The sequence below is a fragment of the Phascolarctos cinereus genome, unplaced genomic scaffold (assembly GCF_003287225.1).
Source record: "Phascolarctos cinereus isolate Bilbo 61053 unplaced genomic scaffold, phaCin_HiC Scaffold_4;HRSCAF=312, whole genome shotgun sequence".
Classification (NCBI taxonomy): domain Eukaryota; kingdom Metazoa; phylum Chordata; class Mammalia; order Diprotodontia; family Phascolarctidae; genus Phascolarctos; species Phascolarctos cinereus.
The window spans coordinates 466314589-466339966 of NW_027555847.1; the positions used below are offsets into that span (position 1 = coordinate 466314589).

A 25378-nucleotide genomic window follows, 5' to 3' on the forward strand; every position below is an offset into this window, starting at 1 on the left:
AATAGGAAAACATCAGTGTGGCCTACAAGTTAACTCTGTAGTTGCCTTTGCACTGTTGCCACAACTACTATCTTAATGAAGTGGAGGGTCCTTAGAACCATGGTTTAACCTACAAATAACTATCACTGGCAAAAACACTACAATAGCTTTGATCCTCCTTCCTCACTTTCCCATCATGAATTATTTGTCTAAGTGAGTGGCTCACAGTGGATCCCTGGATGCTTTTAGGATTCTGAAAGGTCAAAACTTTTCACAATAGTACTAATACATTTTAATTTCTAATACAATAAGAATAGATATAACCCATATAAACATAAGCTCTTGGGAGGTGGGGATCATCAGTAATTTTTATGGGCATAAACAAGTCCTGAGACCAGAAAACCTCAAAAACTGCTGACTGAGAACCCTGTTCTGTTCAGAGCAGAATTCATAGTAGGCAATTAATATTATCCTGATAATTTCTACTGTCCTTTTCCAGCTTTAACATTGTGCTGCCATAAAGACTGTGTTGGCTGGGGGAAGAGGTTCTTACTAACACTAGATTTGAAAAACTGGAGAGCGAAAGACGGATTTCCCAGGGGCAAGAACTAAGCTGGGGTTTCAAGAAACAGTCCAGCCAAGCCTTGTGTTGTGGCAATTTCTATGGAGTGGATTCTGAAGGAAGTTAAAACTGGATAAAGTTTAACATTTAAGTATAGTCCCTTCTGCTGGTAGCTTATTTTAGGGAATGCAAGTCTTCTTAAAATAGTGAAGGCAAGAACGAAGGATGGTAGTGAAACTCATTTGTAATGAAAATAAAGGAATCTTGTCTATTGTGAATGATAAAAATCAACATTATTCAGGTGAAACAAAACAGTTTGCTTTATTTTAAGACAGTAACGTCTTTAAATCTGTCACAGGCCTAAGTTCAATACCAGTGCAAATATATACCTTTCAGAAGGCCAAAATATTTATGAAAGTAGGTGCTTTGAAATTTTTTTAAAGGGTAGCCTCTTAGAATACGTAAAACAGATACAACTTCAAAAACAGATACAACTTCAAAATGCATGTTAACAACATGTTAAAATAAGTAGTCACAGTTCAAAATTAAAGCTGAATAATCAAAACCCTTCAAGCATATACGTTAATTAAACTTTAATATTTAGGAGGCCGTTGCACATATTTTTAAATAACTTAAAAGTGAAAACTCCCCCCACTTCCAAAGAAGTGAAGGATTTTCCCGAGGAGATAAGAATTTTAAATTCAATGAGTAAAAAAATATCATGGTTAAAGATTTTCAGGCACTGACTCTAGCTGAATTTGTCAGGTGGAGACGCATAGCACTGTTGGTGCTATTAAAAATGTAATCAAGGGCTGTAAGTAGGAAATGTATCTTAAAATAGCAGAAAGTGTTTAATATTAATATCTGGGATTTCTGCTTTTTGACACTGTTCTAGGAAACAGCACAGTGACCAAATATATACCAATAGGAAGTTACTTCTTCTTACTGCTAGATCCACAACTCCTTACTCTCATCTATTAAGTTCACTAACAATCAAACACTTTCTGAAACACTCAAACATCATATTTTTACAAGGATTACATTTTTTGAAATCCTTCACTGTGTTGATATTTTAGAATTATCTACTGAACAAACAATGAACCATCAAAAGGGGAAAAAACACAGTGATACATTTGGTCTTTCCAAACAAAAGGATTCTCAGTCATAAACTAACTCCATTTCTCCCTTTCCTCTTGCATTTTTTTCACTTGGTACTGGGTGGCACAAGATGAAAGAAGCCTTCAAGGTCATCCTCTTCAACTTCAAAAACGAAGTTTTGACACATTTCAGCAGTAAGTTGTCTTCTTGCAACTTTTTGACCTCTAACTCCCAACAAGTATGAGAGAGAAATTAGAGTTTTAAGTAAACCTTGAGATCTGTTTCAGGCAAGAAGATTCAAATCTCAAATTAAATGTTTCACTGCAACAACTTATGTTATACCAGCTGTTCCATCATTGCAGACAAAATTAATATTTAATATGAAGATAACTTAACAGTACTTCATTACCATCATCACAAACTGTTTTAAATCTGTCAAATACATGCAAATAAAACATTTGTACAGATAAATTAGTGTTTAGGAATTAAAAACCTCAGAGTAATATCCACAAATGTTCTGAAATCTAAACATTTTTTAAAGAATGGACAATTTAAATCGAAGCAACTTGGATACATTAAAACTTGTCAGAATCCATACATTCCATGAGTGACTCCAGAAAAGATCATCTTTCAGAAATAAAAAATAGTGTTGTGTTTTTTTTTCATGGTTTAATTTACTTTTTGGTTTCACAGGTAGCCACTGAACATAAAAATCAAGGATTTACTAAATAATGTTGATTTCTACCAGCTTTACTTAACCCTAACTAAACAACAGTTCAGCAAAATAGTCTTTGCCTTCTACTTAGTGTCTACTTAGGAATGTGAAACATTTTCAATTAAAGACTTCATTTTTCCTGTAGACTTCAACATGTGTGGCCCAAACTGGAAAAGAAACAAATAGAAGGAATTATTATAAGCGTATTGTTCAATAACAGCAATAATATCCTCCATACAACACATTAGGCATGATTATTGATAAATATTTCTGGAATGAAAGTTCAAATAACTTAATAATATTAAAATCTCTCAGCAATAGCACATCTAGGACCATATCCCAGAAGACATTAAACAAATGGGAAAAGGACTCACATGTACAAAAATATTCTTAGCAGCTCTTTTTGTGGTGGCAAAGAACTGGAAATTGAGAGGACGCCCATCAATGGGGGAACGGCTGAGCAAGTTGTGGTATATGAATGTAACAGAATACTGTTGTGCTATAAGAAATGATGAACAGACTGACTTCAGAAAAACCTGGAAGGACTTGTATGGTCTGATGCTGAGTGAAGTGAGCAGCACCAGGAGAACATTGTACATAGTAACAGCAACGTTGTGCGATGACTAATATTGATAAACTTAACCCCTGTCAGCAATACAAGGCCTTGTGATGGAAAATGCTATCCACAAAGAAGAAAGAACTATGGAGTTTAAATGCAGGTTGAAGCATACTATTTGCTATTTTTTTCATGTTGTATTTTGTTTCCTCTTTCTGGTGGTTCCTTCTATTGGTTCTAATTCTTACTTATAACATCAAAAAAAAATCTTAATTAAAAAAGTTAGCACTGTGAACACAAAAGTGCCTATCCTGATAACCAAAGTAATCAATCCCTGAAAAATAGGTATTACTTATTCCATACTTAAATTATTTCCATTTTAGCTCCCCTCCAAATCCTAGCTCAAATGTCATCTCCATGAAACCACCCCCAATCACTCTAGCCAAGTGATTTCTCCTTCCTCTCTACTTCTATGGCTTTAGTGACTGTACCACGAAGAAATATCATGATACAAGGCTGCCTATGAATTTGTGTACATGTCAAATAAGAAAATGAGAAAATGTTTTGAAAACTATAAAATGCTATGCAAAAAAGTAAGGTGGTAATATACTATCTTTGTATGATCCCATCTGCATTTTCAGATACTGGAAAGCACATCATAGCAAGATTTATTTAAGGGGGAGGGGACTGATATCTCTCAACATTACTTTGGACAGTACAAATACATGGTAGTCATTTAATCAATATTTATGACATGAATGCAATATGACCAGAAAGGAAACAGTACCTACCAACATTGTTTCTGAGGTGGTCTTTGATTCAGATGTTGGAATGGATTTTTCAGTTTCAGTTTGGCCATCATTTCGGTACCGATAAGCAAATTTTTTTTTCAAAGCTTCTGCAATCAGGGTTGCAGGGTCAGCAGGATCCACGGGTTTTGGTTTTAAGTCGTGCTCTGATCTTAAAGAGGTTAAAAAAAAAAGGTCAAATTTTAACGTGCTATAAATCTTCTGGTGAGAGACTGTCCAGCTTTACGTACTGAATACTGTGAACAGTATTCAATATGTCATATGCTAAATAAGGGTAATTTCTCTATAACATTGAGAAAGTGAAGTCTAGGCATGGGTAAAAGAGCTGTGCTTTACTAAGTCAACCTTTTTTTGTATACCAGATGACTGCACTCTGATTCAATGCTTTGTGAAGCAGTAACAATAAAGATTTGTATTTCAGAAGAAACACTTTACTTTTAAATATGTGGAGAAAATATTAAAATTAAAATAACCTTGACTTGAAGGTGTTCCTTCCTAGTCTCTTAAGAGGGCTGAAGCTAGGGCCCATTCACTGTAAACAAATTATTATGAACTAATAAACATTAAGAGTCAGGCATTTTGTGTGATCCAAAAAAAAATCCGGGGTTCTACAATCATACAAAAATATAGGTGTGAGAGAGAATGGAAGACAGAGAACATGTATACACATTTCACCTTTTCACAGACCGAAGTTTTACACTATTCATGTCTTTCAGAATTTCTAGCATATTTGGCACATCAATTTTCTTTGGGTTATTTTCTGTCCATATCTTTCCAGCACTAGTTTTCTTCTCTCTTCTCTCTTTAATCAGATCAATAGCAGATATACTTTGGTGTAGTCCTGGTGAAGGAAGAGGAGGTGGCGGTGGCGGTGGCGGTGGAGGTAGTGGTGGTGGTGGAGCAGCAGCAGGTGGTGCTGGGGCAACTGTAGGTGTGGTGGGACTTAAGACACCTACACAAATAATAATCACAACGAAATTAATGCTATTTTGACCCTGAAACAAACAATATTCTAGATTTATTTTTTTAAAATATTTTTGGAAATATTTAAATGTTTTCTGGTATGTGACAAAGTACTGAAATCACAATACGCTTTTTGTTATTTTGGTTACATAAGTGGAAATGAGGTTTCAGTTACTTTGTTATAAATGCCCAAATCTAGGTTACAGTAGTTTTCCATCCAAAGCTTTCCAGAATGGAAAAGTTCCTGCTTTTACAGGGGTGCCTTTGTGATCTCAAATGTTCAAGTTTGGATTCATACCAATAGTGGCTGCAAACTGTGCCATACTGAATGGCAATTAATGCCACACAAACAGTCCTTTAAAATTTATGCTGTTTGACAATTTATAAGATCAAATGTATGATGTACATTGGCATTTGTCTAATTTACATTTAAACTGCTAACTTAAATTCATTTTTTATATTATATTTTAAAAGACAAATTGATGATTCAAGTTAAGTTATTCAAATCATAATCATTATAGGTCGACAAAATAATGGTGACAGAAGAGAATCCATCTATTTTATGTTATCCAACACAGAAAGCTTAAGACCAACAAATTATTTTATTTAACTACAGTAGAAATTATATGGACTTGAGCTTTCTACACAATTTGAATTTAAGACAGTAATTTGGGGCTACTGGGAGGAAAGTACCTTAATCCAAAATCTTAAGATCTGGATAATGTAATATAATTAAAGTGCATGGTTGTGTACAGGAATGCACCCCCCCGCCCCAATGTAAACTCACATTTGTGGCAGTTTTTCCAATCTACCAGCAGAGGGGGGTAGAGCCAAACAATAATTTAAAAAGTTACAAAACCAAAAAGACTATAGGGGAAAGTTAACTGTCTGGGCAAAGTTTATTAAATGAATAAGAGACTAACCCACATAAAAGAGAATAAGAGGCAAAGTGATTTTTCTCACAAGTTGGTTAACAAAGCCACCTAATGTTAAAAAGTACACTGAATTATATGGGTTAACTGTCCTGTCTTTTGACTTCAGGCAGTTTTCTCAACTATAAAAAAGTGACACACAATTACAAGTCAATGGAGTAGGGAGTGGGGATTGAAATGCTACAGCCCATCTCTTCCAACGTCTATTTCTCACTAACAATGATTAAAAGCAGTGAAAGTATTATCCCTCTCTATTTCATAGATGAGTAAACTGAGGCTCGGTGAGTTTAAATGACCTGCCCAAGGTCAGAGCTCTAACAGGCAGAGCTGGAACTCAAACATGAGTCTATCCACTCCACGTCTGTCTTTCCACTTTACCATACTGCCAGACTAGTATGCAGGTAATTAATTTGGGTGTTGTTAGAGCATGTGTCTCTTTCTAATCTGTCCTCAAACTTATTAGGTGTGTTACCCTAGGCAAGTCATTTAACCTGTCTGCCTCAGTTTCCTTAACTGTAAAATGGAGATAATAATAGCACCTTCCTAGATGGTATTTGTAAAGGACTTACTTAGCACAGTGCCTGCCTGGTACGTAACAGGTACTATATAAATGCTTATTCCTTTCACTTCCCTCACTTGCTATTTGGCATAATTTGTCAACATATAATCAAAAGTTAGCCATATTAAAAGAAAGCATTTGTGTGGAGTCATGTTACTATGTAAACTTCTTTTGACTCAATGGAGACTATATTCCCCAAATCCATTATTCTCCAGTGGCATGGACATTATTATAAAAAAGCATCGACCAAGTGCTTTACTGGGCATGCTGCCCAGGTAGTTAATGTCCAAAAAAACCTGATATTTAGCCGATGATAAAAATCATGGCATGCGAATTTTAAGACAAGTGACTTCCTTATACTGATTTCTATTTTATCTGTCTGAAGAAAAGAAGTACAAGATTCAAATACCTGGAGTAAGACCCTGCTGTTCTTGCAAAGTCACGATTTTGGCAATCTGTGCTCGGAGAGTAGCCAGTTCATGTTCAAGTGCACTGATCTTCTGCAACGCTTCGTCATTGGCTAAAACTGTCACTTTGGGTTCTGGATCTTCCTGGGCGAGGTTTGGCAAAGAAACTTGTCTGTTTAGGGGCTTCTCAAAGAAATGAAGTTCATCTGGAGGGGCTTGCTTTGACCTAATCTCTGTTCTGTGAGAAAGACAGAAAGACAAAAAAATGTGGGCTGTCCTGGGCTTTGGTGAGTCTGGGTCGCTACGACACATTGTCAGTAAATGTGCTCAGCAAGTGGGGCCTTTAAGGTCTGTCCCCTCTAAAGTGCAGCAATATGAAAGAGAGTTCAAAGAATCACGAGGATGAGACAGTGAGAGGATAAAAAACTAAAGAAAAGAAGCTTTTTCAGTAAAAACAAACCAGTCCTGAATTGGTCTCAGCAACTGGAATAGAGAAGTTGATTACTGGTAACATCAGTAACTCCATACCACACTTTAGCCTGGGCTATCTGATCTACAACGCCAAGATCAGCAGCAGCTACAGCAAATGATATAACTTTTATTTAACTCCTGATAATCTACTCTTAATTGCTAGGTACAGTCCTCTATCTGTCATTGGCCACACAGGGTTATTATAAGGGGAATTTGTATATCAAGCATACTCCAACCGCCATTACTAGGAATAAAATATTTTTAAATTCCCCCTCCCAACCCTACATTTAACATTAACTAGATGGGATGGTTCAGGTAACTCCAAGGGCTTCCATTTAGCCCTATCAGCAATGCCCAGCATAGAAATTACTACTGTAAATACTCAGAACAGGTACTCTAAGAATTCATAATATTAATGTCCACAATACACTGATCAGGCACTATAACTGAGGCCAAACAGGGGGCTGTTTTCTACCAACCTCTTTCCTTTGGTGATTAGCCCTCCAAAGCCCCTAAAATAAAGTGGGGTACCCTTTTTAAAATCACAGAAGATGTTCTGGTAATAGCAGTAGCCTGGCTGCTAGTATCTAGCATTCCCTTTTATGTATTTCAGACCCTACTTCTCCCAAAGCAATAGTAATTTGGGTATACAGTCTGTGTTATCCGGGGTAGAAGGGTTGGGGGAGGACAGAAACCTTGGATCTCCTCATTAGGAGACTTACTACAGAGTAACTCAATATGAATACAAAGACTTCTGTGATCGTAAATAAATAGGGGGGAGGGGGAGAGAGAGAGAGAGAGAGAGAGAGAGGGAGAGAGAGGGAGGGAGAGAGGGAGGGAGAGAGGGAGGGAGAGGGAGAGAGGGAGGGAGGGAGGGAGGGAGAGGGAGGAGGGGAGAGGGAGAGGGAGAGGGAGGGAGAGGGAGAGAGGGGGAGGGCGAGAGAGAGAGAGGGAGAGGGAGAGGAGAGAGAGGAGAGAGGAGAGAGAGAGAGAGAGAGAGAGGAGAGAGAGAGAGAGAGAGAGAGAGAGAGGAGAGAGAGAGAGAGAGAGAGAGAGAGAGAGAGCGAGAGAGCGCGAGAGCACCCTCGTGCTCAAGCACATGTGTTTAAGGCAGGGATTAATTAGGTGAGGTGAGAGCTTTTAGGAATGTCCAAAGTTTTGGTAGGGTAGAAAGACCCTTACTACCCTTGTTCAGATGGATCAATCATCTTATCTACTCCATGTTTTAAGACTCATATTCAAAGTTCCTTATGGGAAAGACTTTGATCATGTGCTGAGGGTGCAAATCACACCCATCATCCTAAGAGTGCCTATTTCTGTGGACAGCCAGGAAAACTAACTTCACCTGAAGCAGGTAGGTCATAAGGAATGGGGGGCTTTGCAGCATAAATCAAACCCATCAAATCAGAATTCCCCACTTTATAAACCACCTGAAACTAATTCATCTGCACATAAACTCCTAGATGGAATTCTTTAACTGAGGAATGTTCTAAATCGCTCCATTAGATGATACCATCATTAGCTACTGTTCTAAAGTTTCAATGACTTCTTTAAATTTCTCTTGTAACCTCTGAAGTCCCTTAATATAAAAAGGCCACCCAACCCAACTCTCTATCCCTCATACCACAAGACATTCCCCAAGAAGTAATATAGGGGGTAGCAGCTCTTTTACCTCCTGCTCTGATTCCCAATCATGACTACCTCTATTATCCTGTTTTATAGCACTCAATTCCATAGGTTCAAGGCATTCTTCAGAGAAACATCTGAGTCAGAAAGCAAAATTTCCTCTTGTAGCCTATTAGTCCCTGACTCCATTAACACTGACCTCTTCATGTGGGTAATCAGCAAATCCGTTAGGCAGTCTTCTGAATTCAGTGATTTAAAAAAAAAAAAAGCAAAAGCTCATTTACATCTTCTCATTACTTAATCCTTAGAGACAACTTATATTCTTTCTCCTTACTCTGGCCATACAGTTTTCTTTTCCATGGATGCCAGCAGGAACTAAACAATGCTTTCCACATTTAGGCTTTCTTCTAATACAGTAGGAACTACTCCTACTCCAGAAAGTAGGTTTTCCACATAATCTTTGCCACTGGGAAAAAAGAACCTGTTTCTAACTAGCCTATGATCCAGGGCTCTCTTTCTTCTATATCTCTATTTAAAAAATGAATCTGACCTTCAGGTCACCAAAAAAAAAACCCAAACACCACTCTATCTCCCCGTCAATCAAACTCTCAAACTCCTCTGCTCACAGCACCAAATATTTCGGGCTAGGCCTAAATTTAGCAGTTGCCAATCATAAGAATCCAATTTAAATGACTTTAATAATTAAATATTAAAAGTACAATACAAGAATGGAAAGGACATTGAACTATACAATACTCCTTCCTTTCCACAGACATCAAAATCAAGAACTTAAAATATTAGCTATTATTACTATTACTGTCACCTGGCAGGGCTGAGCCACATGGCCACCAAAACTACTAATAGCCCAGAGAACCCACCCACCTAAATATCTACCACAAAGATTAACCTTAGCTAAGCCACCCTTAGGCTTTCATTGCATTCCTCTCTCCTACTGTCTGCCGATCTCCATCTAGGTCACAAGAGTCTCCCAAGGCTGTCCTGAGCCTTCTTCTCTTCTCCCTCTATACAATTTTGCTTGTGATCTCTTCAGCTCCCATAGATGATCATCTCTATAAAGATGATTTTAAGATTTACTTATCCAGCCCTGACTTTTGTCCTTTAGTTTCAAATCTCCAACTGCCTATTGGATATCTTTGAAACTGGATGTCCTGTAGACATCTTAAACTCAACATATCCCAAAATTAACTCAGTCTCTTTTCCCAAAAACCCTTCTTTCTTCCAAACTTTCCCATTACTGTCAAGGGCTCACAACTTAGGTGTCATCCTCAAGTTCTCACTTTCTGTTACCCCTCTATGCAATTAGTTGCAAACTTCAGTTGTTTTTTCCTACCTTTGTAACTAACCTTTCTTCCTTCTTTTCCTTCACATCAACACCACCCCAATGCAGGAACTTATCACCTCACCCCTGGACTACTGCAAGAGCCTCTGCTATGGGTTGATCTCCCTGCCTCAAGTATTTCCCCCTCCATTCTGTCCTTCACTCAGCCATCAAACTGATCTTCCTCACAGTACAGGTTGGAATCAAATATATAAAACTCTTATTTAAAGCCTTTCAAGTTAAAATCCTTTTGTCATTTAAAGCCCTTCAAAACCTGACTGCTTTCTACATTTCCAGTTTTCTTACTTATTCTTCTGCATTCTGAGACCCAATGACATTTTACTGTTTCTTACATAAGACATCCCATCTCTCCTGACTCTAGACATTTTCAATGGCTGCCCCCAATGCCTGAGAGTCTAAGGTCTTCTAGGTACTTGGATGAGGCCTTTTGACTGAGTCCAAGTTTTTCAGAACATATACTTTTATTAAGGGGATTTATTCTGAGAAGTTTGGATTCAGTCAGAGTCAAACTTGAGGACATAGAGGGCCACATGTGGCCTCGAGGCTGCAGGTTCCCCATTTGCCTTAGATTCTCCTTCCTTGTCTGTTTTCTTCAATGTTAACCCCCAAATCTCCCTTTATATTAGTGCCTTCCCTCTGTTGTAGCTCCAATTTATTCTGTACATATAAAAATTTGCTGTGTAAATAGTTTGCTTGTCATATTCCCCCATTAGACTGTGAACATCTTTAAAACAGAAAGCAGTTTTTTGCTTTTCTTCTTATTCTCAAAGCCTGGCACATAATAGGCAATTAATGACTGTTTGCTTTGACCCTCTAATAAGATCCTTAAAAACACAAAACATTTTTCAACTCATGATATCATTCTCTTAATCCCCGTATAACCTTCACAGTACTGTCAAGAGATAAGAGTCATAAGTTCTAACATTATTTTTGTCAAATTTCTGTCTTTTCTTTTTTTGAGTAAAGAGAAGCTGTTTAATCCTTTCAGAGAAATAAGAGAAACTTAACTGGTAGCTTTTTCACAAGCAGAAGCAACTCAAAGTTCATCTAATCTTCATCTTACTAACAGCTTCTGCACACATATGTCACTAGCATTTTCCATGCGTTATAGCTTCAGTAAATTATGTTGCAAAAGATATTGCTGCAACATAAGCAAGCCCAACAATGATTCAAAAGGGAAAAAAGTTAAACTTCGACAATTTTAATCTCTAATAATTTTGTATGCTAGACAGGCAATTAGTTTTATTTTCATGTAACTAGACAGCTGAAAATTTTTAGTTATTCTCAAGTTCTTCTGCCTCCTAAATTTCATTTACATTTTTTTTTTACAAGTGACTCTTTTCAGGCACCTGATTAAAATTTAGATTTTTACCCCCCCCAACACTTGTATTATATAGTAGGACAGCTGCATTAGAATTCTCCAAATCTTCGTTTCTTAGAGCTAACTATCCCAAGTTCCTTCAAATGATGCTCATATGGAATGGTCTCCAGCTTGATCAACTTTCTTTTAATGCATTTTAATTTGTCAGAATCCTTACAAAAATGTGGTTATCAGAAATGACTATAACCCTCCACTCTACATATGGTCTGACCAAAGAAGGGTATATTAGGACTGTCATGTCACTGATTATGAATTCAACATCTGCCAAAGATTGAAATGGCTTTTAAAAGATCTTTTTCTTTTTCTAAAAAAATTGTTTTTTTTTAATTTTTAGGCAAGTGGGGTTAAGCGACTTGCTCAGGGTCACACAGTTAGTAAGTGCCAAGTGTTTGGTCTGCAGCCGGATTTGAACTCAGGTCCTCCTGACTTCAAGGCTGGTGCTCTATCCACTGCGAGACCTAGCTGCCCCTTAAAAGATCTTTTTCTTGTACTGTTGAGCCACACTGGGCTTGCAGGACAATACATTGTTGAAAAAATATACCGCTGTAAAGTGTCCAGAACTGAAGTTTTATAAACTGTTAATTATTACATTTCTCCTCTATTATGTACTTTTGGAGTTGATATGTTAAAATGTGCTAATATTCCATTTTGACAACAGACATTCCCAACAAACATCTAAATTTTACAAATTACAAGAGGTCCTTTTTCTCCCAGTGCTTAGCAGAGTGCCTGGAAAATATTAGGCACTTAATAAATACTTGCTGATTGAAAAGGACAATGGGTAAAGGGAAAAGGTCACTTAACCTGAATCCATTTTAAAATGTGGACCAACGTTTTATGGTGAACGAAAAAAAATTTTTCATTGGAACTTTATCTTAAAAAAGTGAAATGAAATATTATTAAAGTTTATTTTATTCTTATATTTAAGATAATTTAGGCTAGAATCACATCGATGAACTAATTTTTAGAACAAAGAAGTGATCAAATCAAGTGATGGGGGGGCGCATAATTTTTCCTACAAAATTGTAAACAACATTTCATCCTTTATAGCATATCATCATAAAGAGGGGCACCACTGCAAAAATAGTCTACAGCTTCATCAATTTCCTAAGGGCCTTTCTTAATCCTATGTTATTCAAATAACTCACTTTTGAAGCAAAGATCAATAATCAGAGACTGAAAAAATAAATGGGCAGGGAGAGAACCTAATGTTAAGGGGAGAGGATTCAGATATTGTATGGAGACAAATTTTACAAGTGGCCAGTTCATTAATGATTATTTTCTCCTTTTTTTTTGTTTGGCAATGACTTTTGCTTCTTTATACAGGCCTCATAGGAAGGCAGGCAGTTTGGCATAATGAACAGAAAACTGGCCAAGAACGGCACAAACAGTGCTCAAAGGCTGCCTTGGACACAACAGGAACAAGTCATTCAATCTCTCAATGCCCCAGGTAACTCTAAGGCTAAGCTGCAAAACAGCTGGGGATCTGCAATGGAAGGGGCAGTGTCTCCTCACACACACACACACACACACACGTGTTTCTCTCTGAATTCTCAAGGCCTAGCATAGTGTTACAGTAGGTAACTAATAAATGCTTGTTAGATTAAATAATAAAATAATAGCTGGCATTTATATGGGACAGCTAGGTGGTGCAGCGGATAGAGCACTGGGCCTGGAGTCAGGCAGATTCATCTTCCTGAATTCAAATCCGGCCTCAGACCCTTACTAGCTTTGTGACCCTGGGCAAGTCACTTAACCTTGTTTGTTTCAGTTTCCTCATGTGTAAAACGAGCTAGAAAAGTAAATGGCAAACCATTCCAGTATCTTGGCCAAGAAAACCCTAAATGGGATCGATCACAAAGAGTTAAGACACAACTGAACAACAAAAATTTTCCTTAAGCATAGACCTAACCATGTGATAGACTATTTAATCAACTCTAGTAGCTTCCTATGGCATCTAGGATACAAAACATAAACACCTCTGTTTATCTCTGAAAGCTCTTAAACCAGGCTGCCTTGCCCCACCTTTCAAGTCTCATTGGACATCACTCCCAATCCCGCACTTGGCTATCTGGCCAAACCAGTTTTCTTTCTCTTCCTTACACATGGCACTCAATCTCCTACCTCTATGCTTTTGCACTTGCTTTTCCTCACGTCTGGAATACATTCCCTTCTCAGTTCTGTGTAATTAAGAGATCTGTCCTTCCTTGAATATTCAGCTTAGGCATTACCTTCTCTGCATGAAACCTTTGTTCATTTTCTCAACCTCTAGTTCTTTCCCACCTAATCTATACTGTATTTAACTACTGTGTATATATTTGCTTTTGTTAGCTTTATATTTATGCTGTATACATTTTTTATCTATACCTGCTGTTTACTCATTAGAAGAAAGAGTTAGGTGGTACAGTTGGCAGAGCTATTGGCCTTGAGTCTAGCCTTAGACACTTATTATCTGTGTGACCCTAGGCAAGTCATTCCAACTTCTGTTTGACTCAATTTCCCCAACTATAAAATGGGTTTTACAATAGCACCTATCTCCCAAGTTGCTGTGAGGATCAAATGAGATAATAATTGTAAGTGCTTAGCATAGTGCCTGGCACACAATAGGTGCTGCATTCCCACCCTCCCCCTCTTAGAACATAAACTCCTTGAAAGCAGGAGTTGTATTAGTCTTGTATTTATATCCCCATTGCCTAACACATTATAGGTACTTAATTAATACTTCTTGACTGACTGACTGAAAATTAACTACTGGGATAGAACCCATATAAAATTTTGGACTTCAAATGAAATTCAGGGGGGAGAGGATATTACTTTATACATGCAGCACTGAAGTAAATAGATGGATTCTAGGCAGTTAGTAGAGACCACCCTCACAATTAAAGAGAAGTGGAAAATGGCCCAATAATAAGAAGAGAGTTATCAAGGTACAGATGTACTAGTAGCAGATATTCCCTTATCTATAGGTAGCAGGCATTAGTAATTTGGGGTATTTTAAGGGTGGGGAAGACGATCTGGGAACACTGGAGTAGGGTGGTTACAAGCATTTATTAAGCTCTTAGCATGTGCTGGGCACTTTGCTAAGCACTTTATAAATATTATCTCACTTAATTCTTACAATTACCCTGGGAGGCAGGTGCCATTACTACCCTCATTTTAGGGTTTAGGTTAAGTGATCTGCCCATGGTTACATAGCCAGCAACTGTCAGAGGCTGGATTTGAACTCAGGTCTTCCTGAATCCACGCCCAATGCACTGGGCACTACGGCACCACCTAACTGCCTCTAACTAAGAGGGAGTAAGAATGAGCTGTGTCTTTTGCTGCTGTGGCCACAACTTTACATGAAGGATGGTTAATGTTTCTAAAGTTTTATTATTGCTATTATTTTTAAAATCTTTCAATCTCCCCAGAAGTCTACCAAATTCAAAGATTACCTAGTAAGATGTGATAGTGGCCTCTTTTTGTAATACTTACAGGTGTAGAGATGCTACTGACTCCAAACAAACTAAGGCCATTGTGGGATACCTGGAGTCTTTCATTCCACTGAAAAACAGCTAAAATGCCACTTATTTATAACACAATGGTCCCTTTAATGGATTAAATCTTCATATAATTTTTTTTCTGCAAATAATAGATTCTGTAAGTATTAATTCTTCATAAAACTTTCTTTAAAACTTTCATTCTAATAGCCAGTTAGCAAGTTCTATGATTAGTCATATTTAGTGGTTCAGAATTTCTGGTGTACAATGTACAACATCTGAAAAATTCACTTAATTTTAGTTTAGCTTCTCTCAATACATCTCTCAACTTTAATACAGTGGAAGAGGGCATTAATAAAGTTGCCAGGTTTTCTGGAACTGCAAAAGAATTAAGCTATTCTCTTAACATAATTCTTGAAGGAGAACATCATCCTTCTGTTTCCATTTATTATAAATCAAGGACAAACTCCTTTCCAACCTTAAATATCAGTGTTAAGAAAAAAAATTTTATCCTTGGCAAAATTATTCAGATAACTGTGACAAATCTCAACAAATACTTGTGCTATATGGTCATGCTGTTGTACAAACCTTTGGATATAGAGTCAATGTTTTCCTTTGGGAAATGTCTGTTGCTTTGAGTATGCATCATGGGCACAATCTGCAAGACCTCCCCAACCCCTGCCAAATAAAGAAAATCTTGTAATTTAAGGAAAAAGATATTTAGAAGGTAAAACGGAATGAAGATGAAAGTAACTGTAAGATAGCTAGACCTTTCCAAACTGCCAGACAATTATATAAAAATTCTTCTGTAACAGAAAAGTAGCTGCTGTATATCTTTTCTTATTGTATATGGGACAAGGTTTAAGACTGCATGCTGTTAATTCTTAGATATGTCATCTTACTTTAAAAAAAACAAACAAAAAACAAACACATACCCTCACCCACACAAACAACTGTTTTACAAAAACAGCCAACTAAAATTTCAGAAATAGAACCAATCTGTTTTACTGTCCTTAAGAATAGAGAGCTATTAAGATTCAAAGCAAAAACAGATCAGATATATATATATACAAGGAAGACTGTACTTGCAGTTTCACCTAGAACATTTGTTAATAATTCTGGGAAATTTCAAGAAATGATGATATAAAAAAGATTACACTTATCTTAGAACAGAAAGTTAAGCAATTTCAGAGTGATAATCACTTTAAATAATACTTAGAAAAGTAATCAAACTAAGGGCAGGTACATAGCATTCAATTTAAAAACCAAAACATACAACTACCACCATCAAATCAAAATGCAAGGATCTGTGGTCCTTTCTCATTATTATAGTGTCCTCCCTACTAGGAATTGAAATTCTAGGATACTCTTGCATTAGATAACATTTAATATGGGGGAAACAGTATAGGGAGGGGAAGGTGTTTCTTAAGCTGTGTCAACAAATTTTATCCATCGCTAAACTTTTGCTAACTTTGCATCCACAAACCAGATTCTATAAACTGATTTAGAGAGGCATTATAGTGCTGTAGAAAAAGAAGTTTGGCACAATGTCTACAGTCTATGTCTTGAGAAGCTGTTTTGTGAAGGTCAAAAGAAATAATATTTGAATAAAAGCAATAAAGAAATGAAGCACTTTTTATACCTTAAACCGCTATTTAAAAAAAAATTATCATCCTTTCCTATGCTTTTGTGCATTCTTTCCCCACCTTTTTAAAACATCTTAGTTGCTTTTGGAAAACTCCAACAGTAATTTTTTTATATCTCAGCTGGGAGACAGAAGGTAAGAATTAGTGTGCCCCCATGGTTAGGTGCAGTGGTAGCTATGTAAGAGAAAACTGGGACAGTAAAAAGTAGGAAGAGGGGATAGCTGACATTGGTCATTTCTTATCTGGGCTAATACCACTCCAAAGGGTTGCCACATAGGTATGGTAATTACAAAGAAAACAAAGACTTGCAAAACATTCTTAAATTCCTGACTTTTTAAAAAGTCTAATGTATACTATAAACTTGCAATAACAAATAAGTATTTTAACTTGGATATTTTTTTAAAAGGAAATTCTAAATTACTGTTTGACAGTTTCAAAATAAAGCTCCTAGAAAAGAGCTTTATTATTCATACTCAAGTCGTACACTATTAACCTTAAGCAAATTAAATCACCTTGTTTCTTTTTTTAAATACAGACATATCTTTATAATTCTGAGTTCAGAAACTATGTCAATAGATCACAATACAGTTAAGACATCATCACATGATGATGATACATGCACATTCCCTTAGTCCTCCTTGTGACCAATAAGGCTGAGGCCTGGAGTACAGTTTTAGCTAAGTAACAAAGCAAAGCTAACCGGATTACTGGAAGATGAATCCATACTCTTTGCCTTTATCAGCACTACATTCTAACCAAATGAGCTATCAAACTGCAACTGCTTAGAATCCTAGTAAAGCTAGAAACATTATATACATCTACAAAGAGTATTTAATGGGAGGTGGACAGAGGGGAAAAGGGGAGGATGTGTGATGTGGAATTTGGCTAGATGAAGAGTAGGGAAAAGGATTTTTAAGAGAAGTTGGAAAAACCTGAGATTAGGGAGGTGGTCAAGATAACACAGGAAAGGAGAACAGTTAATATTAATCACATCAGGTTGTATTTGGGATTAAAGGTTTCTTTTTTTTTGTATTTAAAGTTTATACCTTTCTATATGAGTTATACTGAGGAATGGGAATATTAATGAAAGTAGGAGACTGTTCATTTGTGTGCAGTATTTTACCCTTTACTTGGTTTGTGACAGTTATGAGTAGGTCGGGATTAATATGCAATGTCAATGTGTTTTCTTCAATTTTATAAAATTACAGAGAGAATATCAAATTACAACACTGTTACGAACTGTAACTGAGCTTTCTGTATTAAGTTAAGCAAGCAATGTTCCCCCTTTAGCCTGATGCTACTGTTACATATGTTTAGTCCTTTTAACTTTTTCTAACACTTTCATATATAAATGTTAATCTTATTTTTAACAATATTCATTCCAACTGTGTATTCTGCTTTTATGCTTTTTACACCCCTACCCGGACAAACTATTTTCTATTTGTACATAGCTGCTTTCATATAAAGCATTCACCACAATTTCTGAACAAATTGGGCTTATTTATATGGAAGCTAAAACAGTTAAGCAATAATGTTTAGTATGTATTAGTCACATCAGACTTGGAAAAAGCTCCTCATATCCATGTAAACGGAAAGACTTCAACATTCTTTGACACAGATTATAAATTACCTAAATCTAAAGAAACAAATGAATACTCAGGAGAAAATCCTATCATTTTGTTGCTTTAACAAAAATAACTAAGCAAATAAACAAAGAACTCCATTCAATTGAATATAAAACGCAACCTGATTTTGAGCCACAGGAAAATAATATCCCAATAATTCTTCGTACTATTATTACTTAAAAACTACTAGAGACTTTAATAATGCACTAGGCCTTATATAGAAATGAGTTACAATAGTAAAGTAACAATGACTTGTGGGTGCTATGCCAAATTGAGATTTATAATTCTCCCTCTGAGTTAATCTGATCAAAAATGCATGTTTCATACCTCCCCAAACATGCAGATAGAGTTCTAAGGAAATTTATGTGTAAAAAAAAAAAGGTGGCTTTTGAAAGTAAATGAATGGGGGCAGCTAGGTGGCACAGTGGATAGAGCATCAATCCTGAAGTCAGGAGGACCTGAGTTCAAATCTGGCCTCAGACATATAACACTTACTAGCTGTGTGATCCTGGGCAAGTCACTTAACCCCACTGCCTAGCCAAAAAAAAAAAAAAGTAAATGAATGAATGCAAGTTATTTGCTAATTCAGTGTCATTGTGCTCTTTGAATAATCATGTCATGTTTCATGTTGACAGACCATTTGTTCGAGACTACTTGAGCACCTACCATGTGCAAGACATTGTGACTCAGATATCTCACTACCAGAGAGACTACAGTAAGACACACATTACAAAAATGTTCCCAGTAGTGTTACTTGTGCTATTAAAAAGTCACTCCCACACCCACTATGCTCTTAGTTTTTGATCAGTTTAGGAAAAGCCTCTAAACTTTTATTTCATCATGACAGAACACTCCTGGATGAGGAAACTTCCTCTACCACAGCAGGCTGAAACATACTTCGCCATTACTGGTCTTAGTTACCTGGAGCAGTAAGAGGTTAAGTGGCTCACCTTGTGCCACCTCCTTCTACTCTCCTCATCCCAGTGATGCTGACTGGTGATGTGCATGGGGGCTATTGATGTACAGTGTTCCCATCTCTAACAGCCTGCTCCACTATTTCCACACCTAACTCAACCTTTTCCTCCTTTTCTCCATGTCCCACTACAGATCCACCCATCCCTGCCACTGTGTCCTTCGGAATGCCTGCTCCATAATTAACAAATTTCTTTTCAGCTTCCTTCCCTCTTCTTCCCTCATTCCCTCCATCTTCTAGTACCTGCTGAGACCCAGCTCCTCCCTGATGACATTGCTTCCCTCACCTGACCAGAGCCAGAATGTCTCTGAGGTCCAGGTCTCCCTCACTCTGAAGCCTGTTTTTTATCCTCTAGGTCACACTGCCTCTTACATTTAAGTTTCGGAATCATAATCAAATCAATACTACCATTGCTACTGGAAAAGGTGTGCCAACCAACTCCTCTGCAAGTCCACTTAACATTCTAGTAATCTTCTAAACCAAAATATAGTTAGCTCTAGTATAACTCTTGCTTGAAAACAGGTTTTTGTTCCAAAGAAACTGATATAGTAGGGAATGATTCGAGTATAACACAAATTTTGTGTTTGCTCTATGTGATTTTATCTGAGAAAAACAACGAAAACACAAAAAACTGCACATGCTCACAAGCTACAACCCTACCAATGCCAAGCAAACCTCATGTCTTTTTCAAGGTAAGATGCCCTATTTATTGCACGTCTTCTGGTGAAGAAGGAGCTGTGAGTTGAGCAGGGCTGCTGCCAGGCCTGCATGGACTCAACTTTGCCAGCTCAGGCCCTATGGGAACTGCGGCACAAGCTGAGCATCAGCCAAGGCCAATGACAGCACCATTATTAATTGTAGTGTTTAATTTCTTAACCACTTAATATACATAAAACCTTGCTACCATTTTTATTCGGTTCTTCTCTTTTTTATGTGCCACTAAAAAAGTTTTTGAGTGTTGTGCTGTAACTCATTTTCTCCATGAACCCTGTGGTTTTCATTGCATCATATTGCACAATGAGGTGATTTTTAGGAGCATTAATGTTGAGTTATAGTAGAAGGAAGTGATTGTACCTCTCCCTGTCCATGGGTATCCACTCGTGACTAGAATATAAGCTTCTAGAAGGCAAGGGCTGTTTTTCCTTGTTTTCAAATCCTCAGTTTAGCATAGTGTTTGGTACGTAGTACATGCTTAATAAATACTTTCTTGTTAATTCATTCAAGCCTCAAGTCATGTGTAATTTGTTTCATGAAGCTTTTTCTGATTCAACACTGCCCATGTCCAGATGTCTTCACCCCCACCTTGACTTTTTTTTTGTACTATACTTCTCTGTGAAAATCCTGTATCCTTTTAGCAGAATGGAAGCACGGATCATTACAGTAGCTAACACAGTGCTCCACATGTAACATACACAACATACATGTTTGAAGAACTAAAGTACCTTTTGTGAGCAAAATAAAATGTCATCAATAAATTAAACCGCAAAGTTAATGGAGAACAACATTGGTTGAAGTAGCTTAAATCCTATTAAAGAACTACAGAAAGATGATTTCACTTTACTATACATATTGCAAATTTAAATTGTGCAAATGTCCGAAGGGTACCGTCAGGACACAGGGTATAACTTGGACTCCTCTCTCTCTCTCTCTCTCGTCTTATCCATACCAATTTCTGCTGACGCTACCTACTTGACCCCTGTTCACATCCATCCTCTCCTCTTTTCCCCCCACTGAGGTTATTATAATTCAGGCTCATATTACCATCTCCCTGGACTAATTACAGTAACTATCTAGTAGGCTGGCTGTTCTACGTCCATACTCTCTCCATCTTCCAAAGGATCTTCATAGTAATAGTAGCTAACATTCACACAGCAATTTAAGGTTTGTAACGCACTTTACATATATTATTTCATTATTATAACACCCCATTAAGTAGGTGCTATTATTGACTCCATTTTATAGATGAAGACATTGCGGCTAAAAAAGGTTAAGTTTAGTGACTTAGCCCTTGCACTGTGGGAATGCATGGTCTGGGAACAGTGGTACAATGAGAATGCAGGCAGTTCTGACCAAGGACAGCACTTTATCCACCACATCACCAAGATCTCCTGAGTCATCTTCAGATTGTCTGACCTCTGAAATCTGAAGCCACTCTCCCTTTCTGGCCTAAGTTCATAAAGTACCCTTCTTCCTGCATGAGATTCCCATCAACTGGTCTATGTGTCCTGTGAACATACCATGTAACCTCCTGCTTCTCCTTACTCTCAAACCTCATTCAGCACTTTGTTTCACAACTCTCTTATGCATTTGTAAAATGTGTGTATTATATTTATCTGCTTGTCTTATCCTCTTATTAAAACTGCTAGCTATGTAATAGTAGGGCAATGTCTTAATAGTAGGGCAATGTCTTAATACTCTGCATCATCTATTCTCCCCCTCCAAAACCACTGAACAGTTCCCTAAACACAGTAGGCAGTTATCATATGGTTGAATTAAATGTTAATATTCCATAGTGAGGAAGATTTGACAGACTTCTAAATTATACCTATTCTTTGAACTTGTAGCCATAGTACCTAAAACAATGCCTGGCACACAGTCTGTCCTTAATAAATCCTTCTTGACTGATTAATCTGATTAAAGACTCATGAACGCTTAATAGAAACTGTAGGGAGAGTTTTTTTCCAAATCACAAGCAGTTCTGTTAATAAAAAGGAAGTGCCTGTAAAAAGTATTAGTATCTTGTCTCTTGGGGACTCATATGGTCCCAGTTGCTCTTCTTAACCTATACAATGCTATGACATCACAACTAATTGGTGCTGAAATGTCGTCAACAAAAACTTCATTTGAAAAATAAGAACAGATCTTTTAAAGAGGTTCTGCTTCCACACAAATGCAAATGTGAGAGACAAGGAAACAAACTGTGCCATAAATAAATGGAGTCTCGGAATAGGATGTTTCTACATAGAATTAAGCAGTCTGGAATGCAAATGAAATTTATGAAAAAGAAGTTACTTCATAATTTACATTATAAGAAGTCTATTTAAAATTATATTCCACATTGTGTTTTCATTTGGTTTAATGCATCTAATTTTATTTCATCTGTGTAAGTTTTAGAAAAAAAAATTGCAAAAGAGAGTCAATGTAAATGCAAGTAACTTAAGGCATGCGGAAAATATATTTTAATAAACTGTTTTAAGAAGCCATCTAGTGAAAGCTTATATCTCAGATATTCATTATTTGTCAATACAAAATAAACTGTCATCACCTGTCTATCTAGTACAAAAGTTTTCAGGAAACTTTGCCTTCAGAAAACATAATTTTAAGTTTTGTCACCACATTAGTATAATATCATATAGCTTATCTCTAGCACTGCCCATTTTAATCTCTTCATTTTAACTGCCAGGTAAACTTTCATAGCAGGGATCTTTCTAGCTTTTTTTCTATGTGAAGGATCTTGAGACACTGTGACAAGTCAGCTAATAATACAGTGGGACCTCTCTGAGTTCCCTCAGATGTCTCTGAACTATGGGAATAAAGTCCTGAGACATCTCTCCTGTTATCTAATTTTTTAAAAAGCCCCAAACCTCCATACTCCCATTTCTAAGCGATACACATATAAATGTATATTTACACAGTTACAGTTAAATATATGAGGTGAACTCATAAGTAACACAGGTAGCATACACATGCTTAACTTTTAAGGGCCTTCCCTGACAATAATCCTGACCAATTTTCCAGTATGGTAGGTCATGCCACTAACTTTCCTGTACCTTTGTCTCCTTATACTTTCATCTTTTTTTTCTCCCCCACACCACCAGTAAAATCCAAATCACTCTCTTAATATGCATCATCAAAAATCTTGCAGAGATTTCCTCTACCTGCACAAGTGACACCAATTTATCCTGACTTCTCTAGTAGACTGCCGTTTCCCACGTTTCCTACCCTCTCACTTATCTTCAATCTCTCCTTGTTTACTGGCTGCTTCCCTACTGTCTACAAATATCTCCATGTCTTCCTTGTCATCAGAAAACCCTTATTTGATCCATCTACCCTTAATAGCTTGTCCCTCTTTTCCCTTTTGAGGATAAACTCCTTAAGGGTATCTATAAGTTACACCTCTACTTCCTTTTCTTTCACTCTTTTTAATTCAATACAGTCTGGCTTCCAATCTCATCATCTAATGGAAACTTCCCTCTCAAAGTTACCAATGATCTCTTAACTGCAAAATCTCTTGGCCGTTTTAACAATTCTCAATCTTCTTGACCTCTCTGCAGCCTTTGCCACTGACAATCACTCTCTGTTCCTTGATGCTCTTTTCTAAGTTTTTGTGACACTGCTCTCCTGGTTCTCCTCTAACCTATGTGACAACTACTGTTTAAGTCTTCTTTGCTGGATCTCTTCATCACCCAGGTCATGCCTGCTAAACATGGGTGTCCCAAAGGGCTCTGTCCTGGGCCCTCTTATCTTCCTCCTCTACACTGTCACCTGGTGATCTCATCAGCTCCCTTAGGTTTAATTATCACCTCCATGGTACTTATTCTTAGGTCTACTTATCCAGCCTTAACCTACAGACTCCAACTGCCTAACAGACATCTCAAACTGGACATCTTAAACTCAACATGCCCAAAACTGAACTTATTATCTTTCTCTCCAAACCATTCCCTTATCCAAATGTAATTATTACTGTCAAAGACACTATCACTCAACCCCAGTCACTCAGGCTTGAAACCTAGGTGTCATCTCCTCCTTCTTCCTAAACCCTCATACATCCAATCTGCTGCCAAGTCCTTTCAATTTTACCTTCATAACATCTTAGATATTTCCATATTAGACATGTTGCAAAAGAAAACACACACATACACATACAAATGAAGAAAGTGAAAAAAAGTACGCTTCAATCTGCATTCAGAGAGTTCATCGGTTCCCTCTCTGGAGATGGATAGCATTTTTCATCATGGGTCCTTTGTAACTATCTTGAAAAATTATCTTTATCAGAGTAGCTAAGTCTTTCACAGTTGATCACTGCACAACATTTCTTGCCCATACTCTCATTTCTGATACTATCACCAACCTGGTGCAGATCCTCATTACCTCACTTCTGCTGAACTATTGCAAAACCGACTTTTGGTCTTTTTGCTGGTCTGACCATAGCCACCCCCTTCCCTTCACTGAATAACTTCCAGTGACTAAAAATCACCTGCAGGATCAAATATAAAATCCTGTTTGGCATTCAAAGCCCTTCACAACCTGGCCCACTCCTACCTTTCTGAACTTATTATACCTTATCTCCCCACCCTAGAATCTACTGTCCAGTTACAATGGCCTCCTTGCTGTTCCTCACACAAAACTCCAGGCATTTTCACTGGCTGTTTTCCCATTCCTGGAATATTCCTTCCTCCTCACCTTGCATAGGACCTGGCACACAGTAGGTGCTAATGAACGCTTACTGATTGCTCTAGACTAATTACAACCTTTGGGCTGTTCTGTTAGCCACTGCCCTTCAAACTATCATGCGTGTTCCAGCCAAAATGCATTTGTAATCGAAAGGATTACGTACTGCGCAGTTTCAATTTCGGTTCAGATCTCAAGATATGATGACATGTACTCGCTGTAATCTTAACAAATTATCACATTTATTTTACAATGATTAAAGCAAAACACACACATAAAGATAAGAAAAACATTCAATATAATAAGTAATAACCAAAATAAAGAAAAAGAGGAATAAGAAAAGAAAGGACACACAATCACTGAACACGCAAGCTCAAATACCTAATAGACCATGGAAACTGAAGAACGGCCAACAGGTGTTGGTCAGGGAAGCAAAAGGGCTGCGTCCTGCTCCGACTCAACAGAAGCCCTGCGTGCGTTCTGCTTCTGACCACAACAGAGATTCGGCGTACCTATCTCTGACATCAAAGTACTCCAAAAATCCCTTTCCAAATGACCTCTTTTATATCCATGTAAACCAGGGGAAAACAATCTTGATGTTTTGTTTTGTGTACATATCCTTGGTGAGCTCATGTCTAGGACATACACACATCCTAACAAAGGTTGGGGCTTGATCAGAGCCCCAAATATCTGTTTGTTGTGTAAGTCTCCAAGGAGTGATCAATTCCTTTGACAGTTACACACCTTTCTCAAGAAAAACATTCCTTGAGATGAACTGCTTTCCTGGGTAACACAGTTTGTTGGTTATTTAATGTTTCAGTCTCCATGGTCATCGGCCATGCGTTG

General features: G+C 37.3%; 1 protein-coding gene across 5 annotated transcripts in view; it reads right to left on the reverse strand.

Annotated features, from left to right (window-relative positions):
- Positions 1 to 834: 834 nt before the first annotated feature.
- Positions 835 to 25378, reverse strand: part of MTFR1 (mitochondrial fission regulator 1) — a 57372-nt gene continuing 32828 nt past the window's right edge. For 4 of the 5 annotated variants that reach the window (XM_078153385.1, XM_078153386.1, XM_078153387.1 and 1 more), the window contains 5 exons: positions 6583 to 6818; positions 4395 to 4671; positions 3702 to 3870; positions 2729 to 2853; positions 835 to 2521 (listed from right to left, as the gene is read on the reverse strand). In XM_078153385.1, the coding sequence (XP_078009511.1) occupies positions 2503 to 2521; positions 2729 to 2853; positions 3702 to 3870; positions 4395 to 4671; positions 6583 to 6818 (826 nt within the window). In that variant the 3' untranslated portion in view covers positions 835 to 2502. The remainder of the gene's footprint in view (positions 2522 to 2728; positions 2854 to 3701; positions 3871 to 4394; positions 4672 to 6582; positions 6819 to 25378) is intronic. The other variant, XM_021002076.2, reaches the window with a different exon arrangement.